The sequence below is a fragment of the Herpailurus yagouaroundi genome, unplaced genomic scaffold (assembly GCF_014898765.1).
Source record: "Herpailurus yagouaroundi ecotype Mexico unplaced genomic scaffold, PumYag 214, whole genome shotgun sequence".
In the NCBI taxonomy this organism is placed as follows: Eukaryota; Metazoa; Chordata; class Mammalia; order Carnivora; family Felidae; genus Herpailurus; species Herpailurus yagouaroundi.
In genome coordinates, this window is record NW_024412445.1 from 5321474 (window position 1) to 5345134 (window position 23661).

General features: G+C 47.4%; 1 protein-coding gene across 1 annotated transcript in view; it reads right to left on the bottom strand.

Moving 5' to 3' along the window:
- COBL (cordon-bleu WH2 repeat protein) overlaps positions 1-23661 on the bottom strand; it is a gene marked incomplete at its 3' end in the record, with an annotated part of 182830 nt that overhangs the window by 120263 nt on the left and 38906 nt on the right. Inside the window, exons 5-7 of the mRNA XM_040455085.1 lie at positions 23435-23479; positions 18921-19018; positions 15627-15701 (exon numbers count right to left, since the gene is read on the bottom strand). Coding sequence (XP_040311019.1) covers positions 15627-15701; positions 18921-19018; positions 23435-23479 — 218 coding nt within the window. The remainder of the gene's footprint in view (positions 1-15626; positions 15702-18920; positions 19019-23434; positions 23480-23661) is intronic.

The following is a 23661-nucleotide window of genomic DNA, read 5'->3' on the forward strand; positions in this document are numbered from 1 at the left end:
TACCGTTTCCTGGAGATGCTGCAGGGGGCAGGTAATTCTCAATCCTCCGGGAGGAAGCAGAAACTCCCTCCAGGCTCCTTTTGGCCTGGACGATGAGACAAGGGTGACAGACCACGTGGCCACTTTCAGAAGATGATTCTGGTTGACATCGTTCTGCACATGAAGGACACCTGTGGCTATTCAGGGTCGGAAGGTCCCTGAAGACAGGGACAGGAAGCTCCAAAACCCAAAGGGTTAGGGGTCTCCTAACTAAGGGGCGCTGGCTTTCTGGAAAGTGCTCTATTTCCCCCAGGGCAAAATTACAGAGACTTAAGGGGTGCCTGGGTGGCTCAGTCGGTTGAGCGTCCGACTTCGGCTCGGGTCATGATCTCTTGGTTTGTGGGTTTGAGCCCCGCATCAGGATCTGTGCTGACAGCTCAGAGCCTGGAGCCTGCTTCAGATTCTGTGTCCCCCTCTCTCTCTGCCCCTCTCCTGCTCACATTCTGTTTCTTCCTCTCAAAAATAAGCAAACATTAAAAAAATTTAAAAAAATAAAGTGGAAAAAAATGACAGAGACTTAAGGGTGGGGTGTTGACTTCTTACCCGGATACGAGCCAGAGGCTCTGTAGGATTTTTTAGGAGGGGAGTCACTGCCTCTGGGGCCAGAGGCTCCCCCTGGCCTCCTCCCCTAAGACCTGGAACCTGCTGCTCCTCCCAGTACTGATCTGATCATCTCTCGGCAGAACCCCGTGTGTCCGGTAATGACGTGCTCGCACTGAACACACAGAAACAATACACACCCGTCCACCTGTCCGCATGTTGGTCCTGCGACCAATCAGAATCTCCGGTCCTCTTAGCGCGAACTCCTAGAGAGTCTGATCGCTCCCAGGCTGCTGTGCACTTAGGTTTTTCAATCTAAATGCATTACTTACATTCGAGTTCTACGGTTCTGTGCTAAAGACAACCAAGCTGTCTATAAATGTCGCGTGCCAGCTGCCATCCCACGTGGCCCCGTGTCACCCACAACCCGAAAGGTCCTCCTCTCGGGGGGACCCGTGGGTAGGTCGAGTCCCTGCGCCCTGGGATGCACCAGCTCATCTCTGCTCCGAGTGGAGTATTCCCGATCAGAAAGCAGGTGCCCGGTGGAGGAAGTGCGTCACCTCTGCAGCCCTGCCCACCCTTCCCAGAGTCCCCAGGGGGTGCTGACTGCTGTGGCCAAGAACGAGGTGAGGAAAGAAAGGCTCCAGGCTTTTTAAAAAGAGACGGAAGCCCTGAGAGTCAGGGTGTCCCTTTCGTGACATGGTCTGCTCACCAAGAAAATGCAAAGAGAGAAGCAGCAGTCCCTCAGGGTTGGGGACAGTGGACCTGCAACAGGCAGCCAGCCCTGTGACTTCTCGGCCAAGAGGAAGCCAGGGCAAAGCAGCAACACCAGCAACAGCTAGCGGGGCGATTTTCCACCTGACCCCGTGAGCACAGGACTCCGATCATTTCCTCCAGGGCAGAAAGAGACCGAGGGCTTGGCTCACGCCCGGCCTGGGGACGCCCCAGGAGGACGCACCCAGGGGACCTCACCATCTGCTGGCCGGTGGCCCGTCCTTACCCCAGCTGTCCAGGCACCTCAGTGATCTGTGTTTGAGAGCCACCTGGGGCTCGTGATCTCGGGACAGAACACAGCCTTATTTCAAAGTCCTGACTTTAAAAAAAAATTTTTTTTTTTAATCTTCATTTTTGAGAGAGAGAGAGAGTGTGAGCAGGGGAGGAGCAGAGAGAGAGGGAGACACAGAATCTGAAGCAGGCTCCAGGCTCTGAGCTGTCTGCGTGGAGCCCGATGCGGGGCTCGAACCCACGAACTGTGAGATCATGAGCTGAGCCGAAGTCGGATGCTCAACCCACTGAGCCACCCAGGTGCCCCCCAATGTGTTACTAGGGACGTCCTTGGATCTGCGGCTTGGTGAATAGCACCGGGGGGGACCCCTCGTGCTATCAACACGCTCGGCACCCCTTCGGTGCTGTTGAGGCCACGGTCCACATTTCTCCCCTCCCCTCCCTCTGCATTGTTCCGGAAACCATCCTAGCCAGCTCCTGTGGTTAGCTCACGTGCCAGGCCAAAAGCAGGAGAGAAGAATGACAACTAACCGCTAACTGCCACTGTGTCCAGTTCCCAGGTAGTCCTTCCTTCAGGGGACTCTGTCACCGTGGGCTGTACTGCCCCTCTCCCCCCAGACCACCCCCACCCGTGCTCCTTACTATGGAGGAGCAGGCAGAGGCCCAGACCATGAGTCCACTTGGAGAAACCTCTCACACTTGCAGTACAATCTGCCTGTGATCTTGGTGGGGAGGGGGGGTGGACACCAGGGCTGGGGGCTTCTAGGCCTTTCTGTGTCTCATGCCTGAGATGGGAATTCTCAGCTGTTCCAGCTCATTCTCGAAGTCCAATCCCGCCTCCCCGGCTGGGCCTCAAGGATCTTCACCACCCACACCACAGACCTCCTTCTACAGCTGTGGTCACAAGACCCCCACGTGTCCCTCTGGCAGAGGCCCACCTGCTCTAGCCCGCTGGAAGTCATCATTAGTTTGCGCTCAGAGCATTAAACTCACATATGGCTCGAGTTTCCCCGGGATCCGGGTTTTGTCGTCTTTGGTGGCTCCTGGTGGCCACGGGGTACTGTCAGGTTCCCACTGCTCACGTGCTGACTCCCACGGCACAAAGGATGCCTTTTACTGGCTCGCCATTTACGTTAAAATTAGTCGACTAGGCTTTCAAATGTGTCGACTAGGCTTTCAAATGTGCCGCTGTTGCTTTTAAGTAATGTATCACCGCTAATTTTGCTCTGTGGTAGTTACATTCAGTCGCAAGATACGTAGCAGACTTTTCTTTTTCTTTTTTTTTTTTGAAGTAGGCTCCGTGCCCAACGTGGGGCTTGAACTCACGACCCTCATTCAAGATCAAGAGTCACATGCTTTACCAAATGAGCCAGCCAGGTGGCCCCCTTTTTAAAATTTTTCTAATTTTATTATTTTTTTTGTAGCTTTGTTAGTGATTTTATCTTTTTTATTATTTTATTATTTTTCATCATGATAACTGTACTCTTAACCCCCAACTGCTATTTCACTCACCTCCGTCCTGTCTGGTAACCATCAGTTTGTTCTCTCTAGTTAGGAGTCTGTTTCTGGTTTGCCTCCCCCCCCGCGGCCCCCCCCCCCTTTTTTCTCTCCCTTTGCTCGTCTGTTTTGTTTCTTAAATTCCACATGAGTGAGATCGTACGGTACTTGTCTTTGACTTATTTCGCTTAGCATTATACTCTCCAACTCCACCCACATCGTTGCAAAGGGCAACTTTCAAGTAACTAGAATAAAACTAAGAGGGAATCATCCATATGTATACACAAATGTAAATATAATCTCCCCAAATTTACTTGTGCAGGGACATTTCATCACTGAGTTGATTTTTCTTTGGTTAATGGATATTAATAGTTCAATTTGCTTATGGAGATTTTAAAATTTAATTGAAAATGAACTTTGTTAATATTCATTCATATTTTATTACTGGAATATTTAATAATTCCACTACCAAAATCTTAATGAAAAATTAACACATTTTTTAAGTTTATCTAATGACAGAGAGAGAGAGAGAGCGCGTGTGCGCACGAACAGGGGAGGGGCAGAGAGAGGGGGAGAGAGAGAATCCCAAGCAGGCTCCACCCTGTCAGAGCAGAGCCTGACTTGCAGCTCAAACCTAAGAAACGTGAGATCATGACCTGAGTTGAACCAAGAGTGAGAGCTTAAATGACTGAGCCGCCCAGGCACCCTGAGAAATGAACGCATTTAATATGTGTCATTACATGAAAATGGCTGGAGATTTTGTGGTTGCTTTTGCTTTGGGCATCAGATTAAAAAAAAAATCATCACCAAGACTGATGTCAAGGAGCCTCCTGCTTATGTTTTCTTCTAGGAGTTTTATGGTTTCAGGTCTTAAGTTCAAGTCTCTAATCCATTGTGAGTTAATCTGTGTGTACGTGTGAGAGAGTGGTCCAGTTTTCCCAACACCGTTTACCAAAGACACTATCCTTTTCCCATTGTATATTCTTGGCTCCTCTGTAAATTAATTGACCATCCGTGCATGGGTTTCTTTCTGGGCTCTTTATTCTGTGTCATTGGTCTATGCATCTGCTTTTATGCTAATGTTATACTGTATTCATTACTATAGTTTTGTAATACGGTTTGAAATCAAATACCAAGATCTCTCCAGCTTTGCTTTTCTTTCTCAAGATTCCTTTGGCTGTTCAGGGTTTTTTGTGGTTCTCTACATATTTTATGATTATTTGTTCTATTTCTTTGAAAAATGTGATTGGAATCTTGATAGGGATTATAAGGAATCCGTAGATTGCTTTGGGACATTTTAATATTGACTCTTGCAATCCATGAGCATGGGATATGTATTTATTTGGGTCTTCTTCAATTTCTTTTATTAATGTCTTATAATTTTCAACATGTAGGTCTTTCACCCTCTTGGTTAAATTTATTCCTATTTTATTCTTTTTGATGCAACTGTAAATGGGGTTGTTTTCTTAATTTCTCTTCCTGGTGGTTTTTTATTAGCATATAATGTCACAGATGTCTGTATACTGATTTTGTATGGTGCGAACTTAGTGAATGTATTTATTAGTTTTAACAGTTTTTTGATGGTGTCTTTAAAGTTTTCTCTACATAATACCATGTCATCTGCAAATGGTGATACTTCTTCCTTTCCAGCTTGGACGCCTTATTTGTTTTGTGTGGTTTCTTTTTTTTTTTTTTTTTTTTTTTTACAAATTGCTGTAGCTAGGACTTCCAGAACTGTGTCGAATAAAAGTGGAGTGGGGGACATCCTGGTCTTGTTCTTGATCTTAGAGGACAAGCTTCCAGCTTTTGACCATTAGGTATGATGTTAACAAGGGGTTTGTCATGCATGGTCTTTAATACGTTGAGGTGACTTCCCTCTATCCCCACTTTGTTGAGTGTTTTTTATCATAAATGGATGTTGGCTTTTGTCATATGCTTTTTTGGCATCTATTGAGATGATCCTATAGATTTTTTATCCTTGATTTTGTTAATGTGCTGTGTCACGTCGATTCAATAAATCGTGCTGGATGATCCCCTCAATGAATTATCAAATTCAGTTTCTTAACACTTTGTTGAGGATTTCAGCATCTATGTCCATCATGGATACTGAACTGATTATCAGGGTAATGCCGGCCTCGCAAAATGAGTTTGGAAGTGTTCCCTCCTCTTCCATTTTTTGGAAGCTGGAGAAGGACAATTAATTCTACTTCGAATGCTTGGTAGAACTGACGAGTGGAGCAGTCTGGCCCTAGACTTTTGACGGGGGGGGCGTGGGATCCTCTACTATTTTAAACAACAGCCCTAAGTAGAAAGCCTGAGAAGGTGACCGGTTTCTGGCTCTCGACATGTAGCACAGGTGTGATCAGCGCATTATGCCTCACGCTCAACTGTCCCTTTTTGGGAATGACCACGGTCAGCCTCCAGATCTCGTCGACCCTTTGCTCCTAACTTGCCCCTCCGTTCTGCTCTGGAATGGTCCCACAGCGTTCATCGTGCTATGGAACAAGGCTCCAGACTCAACTTCCCTCAGGGTACCCGCCGAGCAGGCAATATCCAGATATTCGCGCAGTCCATGTCTCTAACCCAGGAGCCCTAACTTCCGGTCTCCACTTCCGAAGAGTAGAATTAATCGCCCCCTCCCCATAGTGTCCCCCTGACTTGCTCTTCAGACAGCAGGCTGGGTGTTCGCGGGGTCCTCCTGGTAAAAGGTGCCAGTCTGCTGGCTGCAGAGAGACACGTGACTCTGGCACAGAGAGCGCACAGGAAAGTATTCATCCCTCCGGGGACCGGGGTACTGCTGCTCCCTGCTAGGGGCAACAAGGGCCGACATAAGAAAGAAATGTGGGAGCCCTGGGTGACAGGTACCCAAGAGCGGCCATCGTCCACAGTTCCGGTGCAAGGGATGACATTCTAAAGGAGGCAGTAACAACTTGGGACAATTTTGTTTAAGAAAACAATGAATGGGGCGCCTGGGTGGCTGAGTTGGTTGAGCATCCGACTTCGGCTCAGGTCATGATCTCACGGTTCGTGGGTTCGAGCCCCACATCGGGTTCTTTGCTGACAGCTGGGAGCCTGGAGCCTGCTTTGGATTCTGTCTCTGTCTCTCTCTGCCCCTCCCCTACTCACGCTCTGTCTCTTTCAAAAATAAATAAACACTGAAAAAATTAAAAAAAAAGAAAACAATCGCTATCACTGTGACTCATCAAAAACATCAAAATAAAGTTTCTCTCTCACCCGCTTCTGCCCTAGTTCTGTCCCCCTTCTTCTTTACAGCGTCCTGATCGTCAAACAGGATGGGCCCTGGGTGGCATTAGTGTCCAGCAGGCATTTGCAAAGGGGGCCGCTGGCACCCCTCCTGGGTCATCCCAACCCCTGGCCGACACGTAGCTCAAGGGCAGAAGTAGAAACTCACAATCCCCACCACTGTGGCCGGAACTGTGGACCATCGCCTCTAGGTCTGCAATTCCCGCTACTTTCCCTTTCCAATGAGAGAAACCAGCATTTAAAATCTCTGCACAAAAATTTAGAGTGTTGGGCAACTGGGATGAGCTTTGGCACGAATAACTTTTTTTCCTTATGCGACCTGGCTTTGCTTCAGCTAAGCGTCTGCCTTTAGTTTTATTTTTTTTAATGTTCATTTATTTCTGATGGGAGAGAGAGAGAGAGAGAGAGAGAGAGAGAGAGAGAGAAATGAGTGGGGGAGGGGCAGAGAGACAAGAAGACATAGAACCGGAAGCAGGCTCCAGGCTCCGAGCTGTCAGCACAGAGCCCGACGCGGAGCTCGAACTCACGAGCTGCAAGATCATGACCTGAGCCGAAGTCGGACGCGTAACTGACTGAGCCACCCAGGTGCCCCCTAAATGTGTGCCTTTAGCATCAGACATATAGCGTCAAACTATGTGGAAATCAATTTTCACTGGCTGCACATGAACGTGGCCTGGGTACCTTCCATGGGTACACGTGAGCGCCTCTTGCTGGTTCCAAGCACTGCACTGGCTGCTGGCCGCACAACCAGGAGAGCGTAATATGGACGATCACGGCAGCAACAGCAAAAACAACAACAAATGTATCCTGCTCTCAAAGAGCTTAACGTCATTCAGCTTTTGCTACTCAACGACTCCGCTGTGTCAACAAAACCAGGCAGCGATGGTTGCTGAATTCAGAGTCTGCTTCTCAAAGAAGGGGCAGAGTTCTGCTGCATCCCAGTCAACTGAGATGATTCGAGAGAGAAGCTGCTCACTGCCTGAGTCATAACAAATTACAAAGAGACCACGCTGAAATAGAGCACATTGTGAACGGCACAGAGCTCCGTGGAGGCAATCACAGCTGTGTATCACGAGGCTGGCCCTGGGTGTCTGTAGAAAGACAGGCGCAAGAAAATACACAACATGGGGTGCCTGGGTGGCTCGGTCGGTTGAGCGTCCCACTTCGGCTCAGCTCATGATCTCATGGTTCGTGAGTTTGAGCCCCGTGTCTCACCCTGCGCTGTCAGCTTGGGATTCTCTCTCTCTCTCCCTTTCTGCCTGCCCCTCCCCTGCTCGTGCTCTCTCTCTCTCTCTCAAAATAAATAAACTTAAAAATAAAAATAAAAAGAGCGAAAGGTACAAAGCCATCACCATAGCTCTCTTCAAAACTGCTTTAGAACACAACTCAGTTCTACCTCACACACCTGTGGCTCAGCCCTCAGGACATAGCTTTCTACTCGCAATTTGTGGACATTCCAAACAGGGAATTTGGGCTCTTTCCAGGCCAGGACGACAGAGTGTCAGCAGGATTCACTCTGCTTGTGAAAACACTGACCCCTAGTGGCAGCACTGACTCAACACACTCTCCCGGCAGCGCTCGGAAGTCCTTCCTGATCCTCTAGCAAGGGAGTCCTTTTTTTTTTTTTAAGTTTATTTATCTGTTTTGAGAGAGAGAGAGAGAGAGAGAGAGAGAGAGAGAGAGAGAGATGGAGACAGGGAGGGAAGGAATCCCAAGCAGGCTCCTAGCTGTCATTGCAGAGCCCGACTCCGGGCTTGAACCCGCAAACCATGAGATCATGACCTCAGCCGAGGTTGGACACTTAAAAGTCCAGTAAAAGTCGCCCTTCATTAAAAAAAAAAAAAATCCCAGAAAACACTCCATCGGCATATAAGGCTCTTTCTCCTTTTCCAGCTTTGTACTGTTCAAACAGACCCCGGAAGAGGTGAAAGGGAAGTTTGCTGTAGGTTTAACTTCTGTTTTTCATTAGGAGTGAATCTGAGCACTTTCCATTTATTTAGGCATCGCTTACACCTCTTTTTCTGCGAACTTTCTATGAATATCTCTCTTGGTCAGAAGGTCACCTTTTTTTAATGTTTGTTTATTTATTTATTTATTTTTTAAGGGGAGGGAGGGAGAGAGAGAGAGAGGTAGCAAGCCAGGGAGGGGCAGAGAGAGAGGGAGGGAGAGAATCCCAAGCCCGATGTGGGGGTCCGACGCACAAACCGTGAGATCATGACCTGAGCCAGAACCAAGAGTCGGACGCTTAACTGACTAAGCCACCCAGGAGCCCCCTTTTTCTTTCTTTCGTTCTTTTTTTTTTTTTTTTTTTTTTTTTTTTTTTTTTTAATTTGAAGTAGATACACAATGTTGTATTCGTGTCAGGTGTACAACATAGGGAATCAACATGTCTCTACATCATTCAATGCCCACCACGGTAAGTGTAGTGTCACATTGTACATTATTACAATATTATCCACTACATTCTCTGAGCTGTATTTTTCTTCCCAGTGACTGGAAGCTTGTACGTCTTAATCCCCTTCGCTTACTTCGCCCGTTCCCCCCACCCTCACCCCTCCGACAACCACCAGTTTGTTCTGTTTTTATGAGTCCATTTCTGTTTGCTTTTTATTTTTTTGATCCCATATATAGCTGAATGCATAGAAAAGATGTACGACAGAATATTATTCGGCCATGGAAAAAAATGAAATCTTGCCAATTGCACTGACGTTGATGGACCTACAGGGAATCACACTAAGTAAGATAAAGTCAGACAGAGGAAGACAAATGCCCTATGATTTCATTTATTTATGGTTGCCATTGCTTTTCTAAGAGCCCTGGTCCCACATTCATCATCTGGACATTTACTTTGCTTATAACATTCCCTTTCCCTCCTTCTCTCCCTCTCTTTTGTCATTCAAGAATTTAGTTTCCTTTGCAGTCAAATTCACCAGTGTTTAGGAAAGTATCCCCTACTCTCAATTTGCAGATGAATTCACTCCTATTTTCTGCTAGTAACTGTATGGTTTCAATTTTTACATTTACATTTCTGATTCATTTGTTTTTTATCCTCATATTTATGGTGAAAACATACACAATTTGATCTTTCTCTGTAGGGCTACTCAGTGATCTCAAATTCCTGAATTCATAAGATTATTTTCCTCCACTGATTTGACACGTGGCCAAATTGTATATCAATTTCTGTCTTCAACTCGCTCCAGATTTTCTATTGGGTTCCACTGAGCTACTGTGGCCAATATGACACGGTCTGAATTACAGAGGCTTAAGGAGCATTTTATTTATTTATTTTAAAAAAGTTTTTTTTTTTTAATGTTTATTTACTTTTGAGAGAGAGAGAGAGAGACAGAGAGAGAGAGACAGAGTGAGAGCAGGGAAGGGGCAGAGAGAAAGGGAGACACAGAATCCGAAGCAGGCTCCAGGCTCTGAGCTGTCAGCACAGAGCCCAACTCGGGGCTTGAACCCACGGATTGGACCGCGAGATCATGACCTGAGCCCAAGTCAGACGCTTAATTGACTGAGCCAACCCAGGCGCCCCTTAAGAAGCATTTTAAAACTAGTTAGGCTTTTCCACCCTCCTTGCCTTTCAGAGTTTTCCCGGCTAGTTATTGCTTGTTTATTTTTCCAAGTAAACTTTATAACCAATTTATTTAGCTCTATGACAAAACCCAATCAACAGAATAATGTTGAATCTTCATATTTAAGAACACGGTATGCCTTCCACATGTACAATTCTACTTTTGTGTGCCTCTGTGGAATTTTATAATTTTTCTTATAAATGCTTGGAACAGTTCCTATGAAGTTTTTGCCTAGGTTCTATTTATCTGTATCATAAATGTATTTTCTTACGTTGCACTGAGAAAAAAACTCACATAGATTAGCAACGCCCACAACAAAATTTATGCGGCCATTCTTTGCTGTAGAAAAAGCTGTAATACTTAACTGTAGTAAGTAAAAAGGTGTGAGCGGCCAAGCCCTCTAGTGTAATTAAATAGACTCCTTACTCAAACACAAATGTAGCTTATAGAGTGTATGAAATATTGGAAGACTTTTTTTTTTTTTAAAGAGACAGAACACGTGTGCATGTGCGTGAATGAGGGAGGGGCAGAGGGAGACAGAGAGAGAGAGAGAGAGAGAGAGAGAGAGAGAGAGAGATGGAGAGAGAGAATCTTAAGCAGGCTCCACACTCAGCACAGAGCCCACCGCAGGGCTCAATCTCACGACCATGGGATCATGACCTGAGCCAAAATCAAAAGTCAGATGCTCAACCGAGTGAGCCACCCATGCGCTCCTAGAAGACATTATCCAATAATTTGTGGCCAAAATTGAGACCAAAATTACAGACTAATGAGTCAACGGACATTTCAAGCCATTCTCAGTGGATTTAAGTCTGTTTTTTTCGCCAAGCAAATGGCATTGCTGATGTGGTCAGGGCAGGTAAAAACCTGCGTAGATTACACACCTAAAGACGAGATTGTCTTAAAAATCATTAGGTAATTTTATTCAGGGTTATTTAGACAAAGATAAGAATGGTTACAGGCACTTCTGTGGACAGGTGCCTGCGGCCGCATCTAGCTCGAGCACAGCCTCAGCTCCGGCCACGTGTAAATCCTTCCTCAAACTGGAAACCAATGAGATTTGGTTGTCTTGACAGCTGAGAGCTGATTTGCACAGAGCATTAACATATAGCCATTAAGGGACGTCTGGATGGCTCAACTGGTTGAGCATCGCCTCTTGATTTCAGCTCAGGTCAGGATCCCAGGGTCGTGGCATGGAGCTTTGCACCCAGCTCTGTGCTGACAGCGTGGAGCCTGCTTGGGATTCTCTCTCTCTGTCCCTCCTCCGCTTTCATGCATGTTAGCACTCTTTCTCGCTCTTAAATAGAAATACACTTTAAAAAAGGGCGATGAGAAAGAATGAAATCTTGCCATTTGCAACAACGTAGATGGAACTAGAGTGTATTACGCTAAGTGAAATAAGTCAGTCAGAGAAAGACAGAGATCATATGATTTCACTCACATGTGGAATTTAGGAAACACGACAGATGAACACAGGGGGAGGGAAGGAAAAACAAAATACAAATAGAGAGGGAGGCACTTATAAGACACTCTTAAATACAGAGAACAAACTGAGGGTAGCTGGAGGGGAAGTGGGTGGGGGGTAGGTTAAATGGTGACGGGCATTAAGTAGGACACTTTTTGGGACCGCCTGGGTGGCTCATTCGGTTGAGCATCCGACTTCAGCTCAAGTCATGATCTTGAGCTTTGTGGGTTCGAGCCCCGTGTTGGGCTCTGTGCTGACAGCTCAGAGCCTGGAGCCTGCATGGGATTCTGTGACTTCTTTTCTCTCTGTCCCTCCCCCACTTGTGCTCTGCCTCTGTCTGTCAAAAATAAATAAACGTAAAAAAGAAAATTTAAAAAAAAGGGCACTTTTTGGGATGAGCACTGGGTGTTCTGTGTAAGTGATGAATCACTAAATTCTACTCCTGAAGCCAAGACTACACTGTGTTAACTTGAATTTAAATACAAAAAAAAATAATTAAAAAAATTAAAATTAAGAAAAAAACCCATGACCATTAAAAGGGAAAAGTAGCATTAAGTTCAGGGCATTAAACGCCTATGTTTTTAAAGTGACATGTGAGGAACTGAAACATTTCCACGCATCTACTGTCAGATTCAGAAGTCATATTATTGTCATGGGGGCATGTATTAACACATTCCCTTAAATTTTAAAGTATGATGTGAGTTTTCTTTTTTAACCCAAATTAAATTTGATTTGGCTTCTTGGTTGGAAAATAAGGGCTTGTTTTGCCAATTCGTTTATAGGGCAAACTTTCTCCATAAACCAAAGTGGCTATAAGCCCCAGATCTTGACAAAAACAGATTTAAAATTTGGGATGAGGGGCGCGCCTGGGTGGCTCAGTCGGTTAAGCGTCCGACTTCGGCTCAGGTCATGATCTCGCGGTCCATGAGTTCGAGCCCCGCGTCGGGCTCTGTGCTGACGGCTCAGAGCCTGGAGCCTGTTTCCGATTCTGTGTCTCCCTCTCTCTCTGCCCCCCCCGCCCCGTTCATGCTCTGTCTCTCTCTGTCTCAAAAATAAATAAACGTTAAAAAATAAAATAAAATAAAATTTGGGATGAAAATTTTTTTTTAATTTCATTAAAAAACGCTGTATTGGCGGGGCCAATGGCTGGATGGCTCAGTCGGTTGAGTGTCCGACTCTTGATCCCCAGGGTCGTGGGATCGAGCCCCGCGTCAGGGTCTGCACTGAGGCTGGAGCCTGCTTGAGATTCTCTTTCTCTTTCCCTCTGCCCCTTCCCCAACTCGTGCTCTCCCTCTCTTGCTTTCTCTAAAATAAAATAAAATTTTAAAAAACCCCACTATATTGGCAAAGGTGAGGGAATGCTGACAATATTTCAATTTCCTTGAACCCTGCTGATAATATATTAGGTTCAGAAAGTGCCTATAACATCCATCACCACCTAGAGTCACAGTATCTTGGGGAGTGGGGACATTAAGCTCTCTGTGGTGATTATTTCATGGTACATACATACATCAGATCATTATGTCGTATGCCTATAAATAACAGCATGTTCCCCGTCAACCGTATCTCCATAAAATAAGAAAAAGAAAACGGTCAGCTTTGCTACTCTCCAGCCCAGATCAACATGTTACTAAAATCAGCAGCTGGGAAGTCTAACTTGAGACTACAGAAAGATAGAACAAGGAAAAAAAAGAGTATGATGTCAAACTGGTCTTTTTTTTTTTACTTTTTACACTTTTATCTAGAAACAATGCATATCATTTCAATAATTACATCATACCTAAACGTATGGGGCGCCTGGGTGGCTCAGTCGGTTGAGTGACCGACTTCGGCTCAGGTCATCATCTCATGGTTTGTGGGTTCGAGCCCCGCGTCGGGCTCTGTGCTGACAGTTCGGAGCCTGGAGCCTGCTTCGGATTCTGTGTTTCCCTCTCTCTCTCTGCCCCTCCCCCACTCATGCTCTGTCTCTCTCTGTCTCAGAAATAAATAAACATAAAGGAAAATTTTTTAATTCTTCACATATATTATTTGATGCCTACACCTGTTTCTATCACATTTGTTCCTTCAGGAAGGAAGTCTTCAAACGGTATTTAAAAAAATGCCTACAAGGAATGAGTATAATTATTATTTGATAAGTCTGCTTAAGGTTTTTCTTATACCTCCCAGAAGTCAATAACTCCAGGGTGATTGAGTAACAAGTCCTTTACCAGTCAAATGGCCTCCAAATCTTGTCTGTTGACAAATTTGAAAAGAACTTAATCAGGTAGAGATAAAACACCATTCGAGGGGCTCCTGGGTGGCTCAGTCAGTGAAGTGTCCAACTTTGGCTCAGGTCATGATCTCACGGTTCGTGGGTTTGAGCCCCATGTCAGCTCTGTGCTGACAGCTCAGAGCCTGGAGCGTGCTTCAGATTCTGTGCCTCCCTCTCTTTCTGCCCCTCCCCTGCTCGCGCTCTGTCTCTTTCTCAAAAATAAACAAACATTAAAAAATTAAGAAAAAAAAAGTCCATTCAAAACCGTTTTCACAATAGATCACTCTGTGAATAACCTGCAGGAACTGCAGACAGCTGAACTTTTCCTTCTTTGTAGACTTATTTATGTAAAATGTTTTTCAAGGCTTAATATAAAAGAGTCCCAAAATTAATGTGGAAGCTTATCTAGATTGATCCATAAATTATGTTCATTAATGGATATATTAAATAAATGGAAAAAAATACTTTGTGTCTTATTAAAAGGTGACATCTTTTCAAAAAAATTAACTTCTCAGGGTCACCTGGGTGGCTCAGTTGGTTGAGCGTCTGACTCTTCATTTAGCTCCGATTGTGATCTCACAGTCTGTGGGATCGAGTCCTGTGTCCGGCTCCGTGCTGAGCCAGTATGGAGCCTGTTTGGGACTCCTCTCTCTCTCTCTGTCTGCCCTTCTCCCCCACTCAAAATAAAAAAAAAACTTCTAAAAAAGTGAATTTTCATGCTCAACAATTATATATCAAAAGTCATAACATATTTATACTGTTTTTATTTATCTGCAGCTGTAATGTGAACTTAATCTGTAAGAATGTTTTTCTACTTAAAGCTTTATGATCACGTGAAATTTAAAAGAATCCAATTTCGATAGACGTTTTTATCTTACATTTCATTTAAGCCTTTATGAAACACCTTTAAGCATAAAATATATATTGACTAGAACAGAATATTACATGGGGACCGGCAGAACGGAAAAGGAAAATAATGCAAAATTTCTTATCGCTGTAGAAGGGTTTGCCCATATAATGTTTAAAATGTGATGGTAAAGCATATCTTTATTAGATATACTTTAAATGTCAGCATTTGTAACATACTATGAATTCTTTTCCTTCAAGTATTTAAAATCGTGAAAAAAAGGTTTGGGGCACCTGGGTAGCTCAGTTAGTTAAGCTTCTGACTTGGGCTCCGGTCATGATCTCGTCATCTGTGGGTTTGAGCCCCACGTCAAGCTCTATGCTGACAGCTCGGAGCCTGGAGCCCACTTCAGATCCTGTGTCTCCTCCTCTCTGTACCTCCCTGCTCGCACTCTGTCTCTCTGTCTCTTTCTCTCTCTCAAAAATAAGTAAACGTGAAAAAATTTTTTTTAATTATGAAGAAAAGTTTTACATGCCAACTTTGAAACATGAGGGCACAGGTAGTTTTAACAAATCCTTTCGGGGCGCCTGGGTGGGTCAGTGAGTTAAGCGCCGGACTCTTGATCTCAGCTCAGGTCATGATCTCATGGTTCGTGAGTTCGAGCCCCACATTGGGCTCCGTGCGAATAGTGGGGATCCCGCCTGGGATTCTCTCTCTCTCCCCCTCTCTCTCCCCTGTTTCTCTTTCTCAAAATAAAACTAAAAAAATAAATACATAAAACTTGAATAAATTTCCCTTCAAAGCGTAGTTGAGGAGTTTGGGAACTGGTGGATTCAGGGTGGGAAAGAGGGCCAGGTGGCCCCCAAACCATCAGCTCCTCCTGAGCGTACAGGAGTGAGTCCGGAGAGCATAAGTTCAGTCCTTCTAAGCGAGGATCCTCCTGACCGTGCGGACTGGTACCTGCTCCAGGCGTAGCACGGGCAGGTAATCGAGTAGCCCATGTGCAGCTTTGTGCATTTATCCAGACTGAAAGCACAAAAACCTAACAACCAAACGAATCTAGGATTCCATTTTTAGAAGGTTCCTTGAAGCAGCGAGAAGCACGCCCGGTTAGCAAGAAGTCCCTGCGGGGTTAGTACTCACATTCGAGCCCCTTCCCAAAGCCGACCGTGACGGGTCCCCATCGCCGTCCAGCCCGCACCGCCCGATCTGCTCCGCCTGGAACACAGACACGCGTCAGGTCATCTCCAGGTCAAAGGTCAAGCAAGCCCAGGTCGAAAGTCATCCTCAGCGATTACTGCAGCCAAAGATACCAGCGTGGTCCTCAAGGCAGCAGACTCTAGATGGGAATCCTGGGCCTCATCCCTCCGCTCAGGAACCCAGAAGCCCCTAACCAAAGTGATCACTGATCTGAAAACTGGTTGTGAAATCCATGACTCACGGGGAGGCATTTTCTTTTTGCATTTTCCCAAAAGCATATCGTCCACTTGGAAAACGCACAAGAAAACAGTAGTTAGTGCGTCTGGGCCGAATGAGTGGGCTCCGAAACCAATTAAGTAACAAGTGTTGGTTGGGGCTTTCTTAATCTGCTCAGTGAGTGCAGCAGAAATAATTCACCGAACATCTCACTCTCTGTCCACAAAAGATAAACAATCATGGTATCTCGCTCCATCGTGAAGAACGATGTTTCGCATTGATGGTTCACTGGCCACCGGCTACAGAATCACAGGGTGCAGCAGGAGATACAGCTTTTGATACCCCCCCCCCCCCATGAAAATCTCTGGGGAGAAGACCCAAGAATCCAATTGTTAGGCGAGGTCTTAGGGTGATTCTTAGGTACTTTTTCAGAACTGCTGAGTTACAAGAATAAATAATGTCCAGATAGTAGAAAATTACCATGTTTTAAAATGAAACTCCCAAGTTTAAAATACCAAAAATGAAAATACCAAAGTTTTATTTTTATTTTTTGAGAGGAGCATGAGTGGGGGAGCAGGGAGAGAGGGGACCAGAGGATCCCAGGCGGGCTCTGGGCTGACAGCATTTAAGCCCAACATGGGGCTCAAACTCATGAACCGTGAGATCCTGACCCGAGCTGAAGTCAGACGTTCAACCGACTGAGCCACCCAGGTGCCCCTAAGATACCAAAGCTTTATAATAAGGAGAGATATGCACCCTCAGCTACTTCAGCCAAAATGCTATCCCTTAAGTATATCCTTGTTGAGACTACATGCGCGCGCGCGCACACACACACACACACACACACACGTATATATTTTTTTGCTTTTAAGGAGATACTGCAAAGACCTATGTTAGCTTCAAATTGCCTTGGCATTTCTCCATTCTCAGTGTTCTGTTCTCTTGAGATGTGTGTAGACTATCTGGCATCATAACATTTTAGGAATCACTTAATGATTTTGCCCGGGGCGCCTGGATGGCTCAGTCGGTTAAGCGTCCGACTTTGGCTCAGGTCCTGATCTCATAGTTTGTGAGTTCGAGCCCCGCATCGGGCTCTGTGCTGACAGCTTGGAGCCTGGACCCTGCTTCGGATTCTGCGTCTCCCTCTCTCTCTGCCCCTTCTTCCGCTCATGCTCTATCTCTCTCTCTCAAAAATAAATAGAATATTAAAAAAACTTTAAAAAAGTAATGATTTCACCCAACCCTCCTAGGATTCATGAAGAAAAGTGTGAACCAAGTACAGTGGGAGTAAGGGAGGAAGAGCCAGGGCACTGGAAGGACAGGCCGGTGCGGACTTGGACCGTGGTCAGCTCAGGGGCCTGCAGCTTGTGCTTCCTCGACTGTGCAATGGGCTGGATACTACCCCTCGGCAGGCTTCCAGAAGACGAAACTAAGCTGCATTTAGCACAGCCTCTCAATCCAGGAAATGAAGAGGAACAAGGCCTGGAGAGGCTGGGGCCACAAACCACAGATACTCCGGTAAGAGAAGTCGAGGGCAAAATAAAACAAAGTAAGGGAGAGAGGAGGTGCAGAAGAAGGGACACTAAGCGCAGCCTGACGGGGACAGCGCCAAGACGCCAGGACAGAAAGAGTCCCGCAGCCTTGGCATTTTCCCAGGGTCCCCGGCGGTGGCGTAAGCCAGGCAGCCTCCCACCCCCACGCCACAGGTGACCTTATTTTGCTAAAAACAAAAGCGTTTCTTGGTTTTTTTTTACTGGCTTTGCTGGCCGTTCCTTCCCTCCAAAGGAGTAAGACTCCAGAGGACTCTTGAGATCCCCGTGTGAGGAAATGGTAGGTTTTACCATGACTTGGTTCCATCAGGATCAAGGAGGACAGCGAGGAACGCAGTCTTGGAAAATGTGATCTCCCAAATTTCAGGAACCCAGAAGCCCCACATTTATAGAGTGAAGGTAAATTCAAATGCAAAAGTCGGAATCTGTAATTTCAAGTAATCCTGACCTGACCAGAAAAAAAAAAAAAAAAGGAGAAGAGAGGAGGGGAGGGAAGAGAAAGGGGGGAGGTGATGGGAGAGGAAGGAAGAGGGGGTGAGGAGGGGGGAGAGGAGAGAAAGGAGAAGGGGGAAGGGGGAGGAGGGGCTGGGAGGGAATATGGGATAGAGAGAAGGAAAGCACCAAGGATCTTGAGAGAAGTACGACGAACACTGATTTTCAAAGGACACCTGGCAACATCAGGGAAAGGGCATGTAACCAGTAACAAAAAAGAGACTCACAAAACCAAAATCAAAGCATCAGGACACACGAGGAGGAAAATGAGCCGGTGCGTGTGGGTCACTGCCAAAGGCAACAGACACCTGCGGGAGGCCAAGCTCCTGAGCCACACTTGACCTTGGCTTTCACCCTGGAGCTCGCTGCCCCTCCCTCCTCTGAACCAGAAACCACCGCGGGCCGGGGGTGCTGCGGGCTGTGCAGCCCGGATCGAAGCCCAGACCCCGAGCACCGTTATTTCCTGCTTCCCATCCTCATCAGCAAAGCGGTCTGAACCGTCCCCTCCCTCGGCCTCCTGAACCGGGGAAATGAGATGCACAGGTCCGGGCAGTGGGCACAGGGGTTTCTCACCAGCAAAAGGCTGCCCTCCCACTCTGCCTGGAACCGGGTGCAAATATGGAATCAGAGCCCGCCAGTGGCCGGACCGCTTTTGTCTTTTTAGTCTCACTTACTAGGAAGGAGCAAATACTAGGGATTAGCAAAATATACCTTTTCGACACCAGGTGCCGTGCACGAGCCTGCAGAGCAGGGCTCGTGGCTTTGGGTCCCACTGGCGAACACAACATTATCACCCTGCTTTAGGAATCAAGTCTGGATGTATGTCAGTCACTTTCCTGCATATGAATAAGTTCCCTTTCACCTGAAGAAATTAATATTCCTACAAATATTTAGAAAAATTCCAAGATAGGGTGAGTACAAACATCCCACGCAACTATTTTTACGTAATGCAGAATCATACGTGTATTCAGCCCATTACCTTACTACTGCTTCTTTTATTAACTTTGAAAAATCCCAGAAATTTTTTCTTCTCTTTATCTGTCTCATCGTTGCCAAGCGATGATTTTCTAAAGGTTTCTGCGGAGAAAAGAAAAGTATCGTTATTATCAGTCTATGGAATGAGATTAAACACCACACTTTGAACATCTCGATAAATGAGTCCTCCACCCTTAAACTTTATTTTGGTTTTTATAGGACAAACCAGCAGCTATTTCTTTCAAAGCATTTTGAGGGGTGTCTCGGTGGCTCAGTCAGTTAATTGTCTGACTTCGGCTCAGGTCATGATCTCACGGTTCATGGGTTCGAGCCCCGCGTTGGGCTCTGTGCTGACAGCTCAGAGCCTGCAGCCTGCTTCGGATTCTGTGTCTCCCTCTCTCTCTCCGCCCCTCCCCTGCTTGTGCTCAGTCTCACAAAAATAAATAAATGGAAACAAATTTTTAATAAAAAAAAAGCATTTCAAGCCACCTCAAAGCCTCCAAGTCCCATTTATGAAATCACTAAAGGTTCTCACAATTTTCAGTGAGTTGGGTGGCATTTTCCTCTGGGTGGGATTGAACCCTGTGCATGAATGATAAAAACAAATCAATCAAGCAGTTCTAGGGTGGAACCATCCACTAGAAAAATGAAGTAAATCACACACGCTGTTTTACATTCTCTAGAGGCTGCGTCAAAAACAACCAGGTGTGATGTTAATAATGTATTTGTGTAATCTAATATTTCTAAAATATTATCATGCCATTAGATAATTGAGAGAGAAATTATTAATGAACTTGTTTTTTGAGAGAAAGAGAGGGCAGGGTAGGGGCAGAGAGAGAGGGGGCCACAGGATCTGAAGAGGGCTCTGAGCTGACAGCCCAATGTGGGGCTCGAGCTTAGGAACCGTGAGATCATGACCTGAGCCAAAGTCAGACTGTTAGCCCACTGAGACACCCAGGGTCCCCATTAATGAGAAGTTTTAAATTCATTTTGGTGGTGGGGCATGTGGGTGACTAAGTTGGTTAAGTGCCCAACTTTGGCTCAGATCATGATCTCACGGTTTGTGGGTTCAAGCCCCACGTTGGGCTCTGTGCTGACAGCTCAGAGCCTGGAGCCTGCCTCAGATTCTGTCTCTCTCTCTCTCTCTCTCTCTCTCTCTCTCTCCCCTCTCCTGCTCACACTCTGTCTCTTGCTCAAGAATAAACATACATAAACAAATTTTTTTTAATTCAGTTTGGTGCTGAGTGTGCGGGTCACAGCACACATCTCAGCTCAGACTGGCCACACTCCACGTGCCTAAGGGCCACACGTGACTGGTGACTAGGATGGGGCCATCTGTGTCAAACATCCTCTTTTGGAATTATGAGTGAGGTACAAACACTCACTAAATAAAATAAATCAATAGCTTTCTGGCTTAAAAAAGGCCACTAGTTTCCAGAACATGGACTGGCTGCGATGGTTTACCCAGGTGGTAGCTGACATAACCCTATGTGACCTGCCAGGATTCATGTTTCCAGATCTGCTTTCTACGACCTCAACCCGAAGGTCTTCCTTCCCGATGACATTCTCCAGGAGCCCCCAGACGGGGACGTCGAAGCCCAGACTTGTCGGGCAGCTGACGGCATCATGGCGTCACTGAGGACTTGGGCCAGTTCCAGACCCCTGCCTCTGGGGTGGGGCCCAGCGCCCCGCATTCACTCCCCGCTAACCCCCGGTGCTTCTGCTGCCGGGCTGTGGTTGAGAACCAGCAGAACGGGGGTCAGGAGCGCCGAGGGCACACCGCTTTGCCACCCTCTGTCATGAACTCATCCGGTTCTTCTCTTCCAAGGCACCCAGAGATGCCAAGAGAGGGGGACATTGGGGTGTTCCTGAGGGACAGAAACATGAACTTCCTGGCCCACTGCCAGCTGCTAGACAGCCTGACCGCCAATCCACGGGTAGGAAAATCTGGACTGGGATCACACAGTCTGCTCTCAGAACATCAACCCAAACAAGGTAAACAGCAGGGAGCTTCTTTATCTGCTGGCCTAAAATTTCATCCTCCGATGAGAGCACACACACGAGAGCCGGTACGTTAGTAGCAAACGCATGAACGCTAATGCTGCCTCCCCAGCAAAGTAAAACCCAAGCACCCTCATTCCTTAAATTCTTCTGGGAGCGGCAAAGGCCCAGGGTTTAGTGCCGAGGCCCAGGCCCTCGGTTACGTGCAGGCGACTCCAGCCAAGCCACAGGTGCCCTCCGATCCAGATCAGTGAGCGAGCGACTCCCATCGCGAGGCATGCATCCACACACACACACACGCGCGTGTGCACAGATCTCACGGCTGATCGCACTGAAACCCGCCGCACCAGGCACCGAGCTACAAAGGTTGAGCTGTGGTAAAACTACACCCAGGTGAACAACAGTAGGCGTCGACAGGTGTATTTATAATCGATCGTGTGTCTAGCATTGAGGGCCACATGAGGCCGAGGTAGTAAATGTGTGGTATCATAGAACTCGGCAGGAGAACGAGGGAATGTGTCACTGGCACACCGGGTATTACACCAACCACGGAAATGACAGACTGATCAGGAAACTGTAGCGCAATCAAGCCTCTTTTTTCTTTCCCTGAATAGCAGTAGAGGTTGGTCACCAAGTCCGCAAGACTGGATGGCCGAGGGGCGGCCCAGCCGCCAGAGCTGCCCGCGGTGATCTGAGAGGCACTCTCTTGTGTGGCCGCAGGCGGTGGCTGTCTGGAGGCAGCAGGGCCCCCAGGCGGATGGCCTTAGGTGCGGGGGCGAGGGATTGGCGACTCTGTACTGAGAGGCGCCTTCTGTGAGGCCTCTGGGCCCCGGCAGACAATGCAGGAGGGAGCCAGAGCACTGGGTGTCCCTCCGTGTTCCCGTCAGCCCAAGTGTCAGCAGGTGGCCGCCACATGTCACAGCCAGCACCTGGCCACGGACACACAGCCCGGCTGGGAGAACACATACACTCTCTGGTTCCAAACACACAATTTGAGCCCGGAACCTGTTTTCGTCCGGTTTACGCTGATTTACTAGAAGTTAAACACGAATCAAAGTTTCGAGGAGGACGTGCTCAATCTGTAAGCGTGCACACAACTGCGCCGAAACATTAACGGGATTCAGAGAACAACAAAGATGAACGGAGCGGCACGGGGGGATGGAATGGGGCTGCAGGGGCCCTGAAATAACCAGCTCATCCAAACCACTCACTCTTCCGGACGAGGAAAATGGAAGGTCAGGGCCGTTCAGTGGCCAGGGCACAGGCGCGAGCGAGCGAGCAAGCACGAGAGGAGACGTAGGCCTGCATCCTGCAGATGCGCAGCCCGTCATGAGCCTGTGTGCACAGCGCCGATCGGAGCCCTGCTGACCTCCATCTGCCTATTGCCCCAGATCAGACCCGGGTGAACTGAGGAAGCCTTCACAGACAGGAGGTTCCTGCCCCAAACAACGGCCATTCACCGTGCTTCTCGGGGGCGGATCCTTCTGTCGGCCGGACTTGTCTGCACGGTAGGACGGAGTAAACCTCAGCAGACAAGGAGTGTGCAGGGTGGCCTGGGCCACCGCAGTGTCAGAGCCCACACCCACGGGCTGTGTTTCCAGACCAACACCAAGATCTGTTTCATTAAACTTTTGTACATAAAAGACAAACACTCACCGGGACTTGAATGAACTTGGGTGTGTGTGTGTGTATGTGTGTGTGTGTGGAGAGTTCAAAGAGGTCACATAAATTCCAACATACAGGGGTGCCTGGGTGGCCCAGTCGGTTAAGCATCCGACTTCGGCTCAGGTCATGATCTCGTGGTTTATGGGTTCCAGCCCCCGCGTTGGACTCTGTGCTGGCAGCTCAGGGCCTGGAGCCTGCTTCCGATTCTGTGTCTCGCCCTCTCTCTGCCCCTGCTCTGCTTGTGTTCTCTCTCTCAAAAATAGGTAAATAAAAACATTTAAATAAAATTCCAATGTGACTATATGTATCCATGTATACGCGTGCATGTACGTGTAAATATAGGTGTATGTGAGCATACGTAAGGTTTACGATAAATGTCAGAAGAAATCCAAAAGCCAGAATGATCGTGTATATACGCTTCTACGACAGAAAAGATTAGACTTCACGATCTACACTGCCCCAAATTCTGCAGCAGACAGGATGGACCTCGTGGGCACCGGTGGGCACGGGTGAAAAGGAAAATGGGGCATCTTCTGCAAGTGCTACTTCTGCTCTGCCCTGAAACTGTGTATTCCAGAAGGACCCATCTTCTGGAACGGCCTCCTTCACTGCGTAGCGGGTGGACCCACAGAGCGAACCCCCACACAAGGGACATTCTTCTCTTAGGCAACCAGGGTGTCAAGACGCCAAACCGAAGCCGCGTAGCAGCTGACAGACGTGCCCCCGGAGGCCCGGCGCGGCAAGCCTGCGTTCCCTCAGCTCCTCTACGCCAGTGCACTTGCATGCATCGTCCTAGCCCAGAGCCATGCAAAGTCCAGCTGGGGTGGGAGCAGGCCTGCAGGTTCACTGTACCTTGACAGCTCAGGGAAGGCTCCGACTGAGTTTTGGTCAGAAGAACTGGAAAAAGCAGGCAAGGAGAAAGTGAGGGCAAGCCTCGCTAGTCTGCACCAGCCCCTGAGTACAGCCTCGGCCCCCGCCCCCTGCAGGCCCCGGGCGGGGGAGGGAAGGGGGGTGCTGTTTGCGCCCCTGCAGGAGAGGGGCCAAGTCCCCAGCCCCTGATCTCCTCCAGCCCGCAGCTG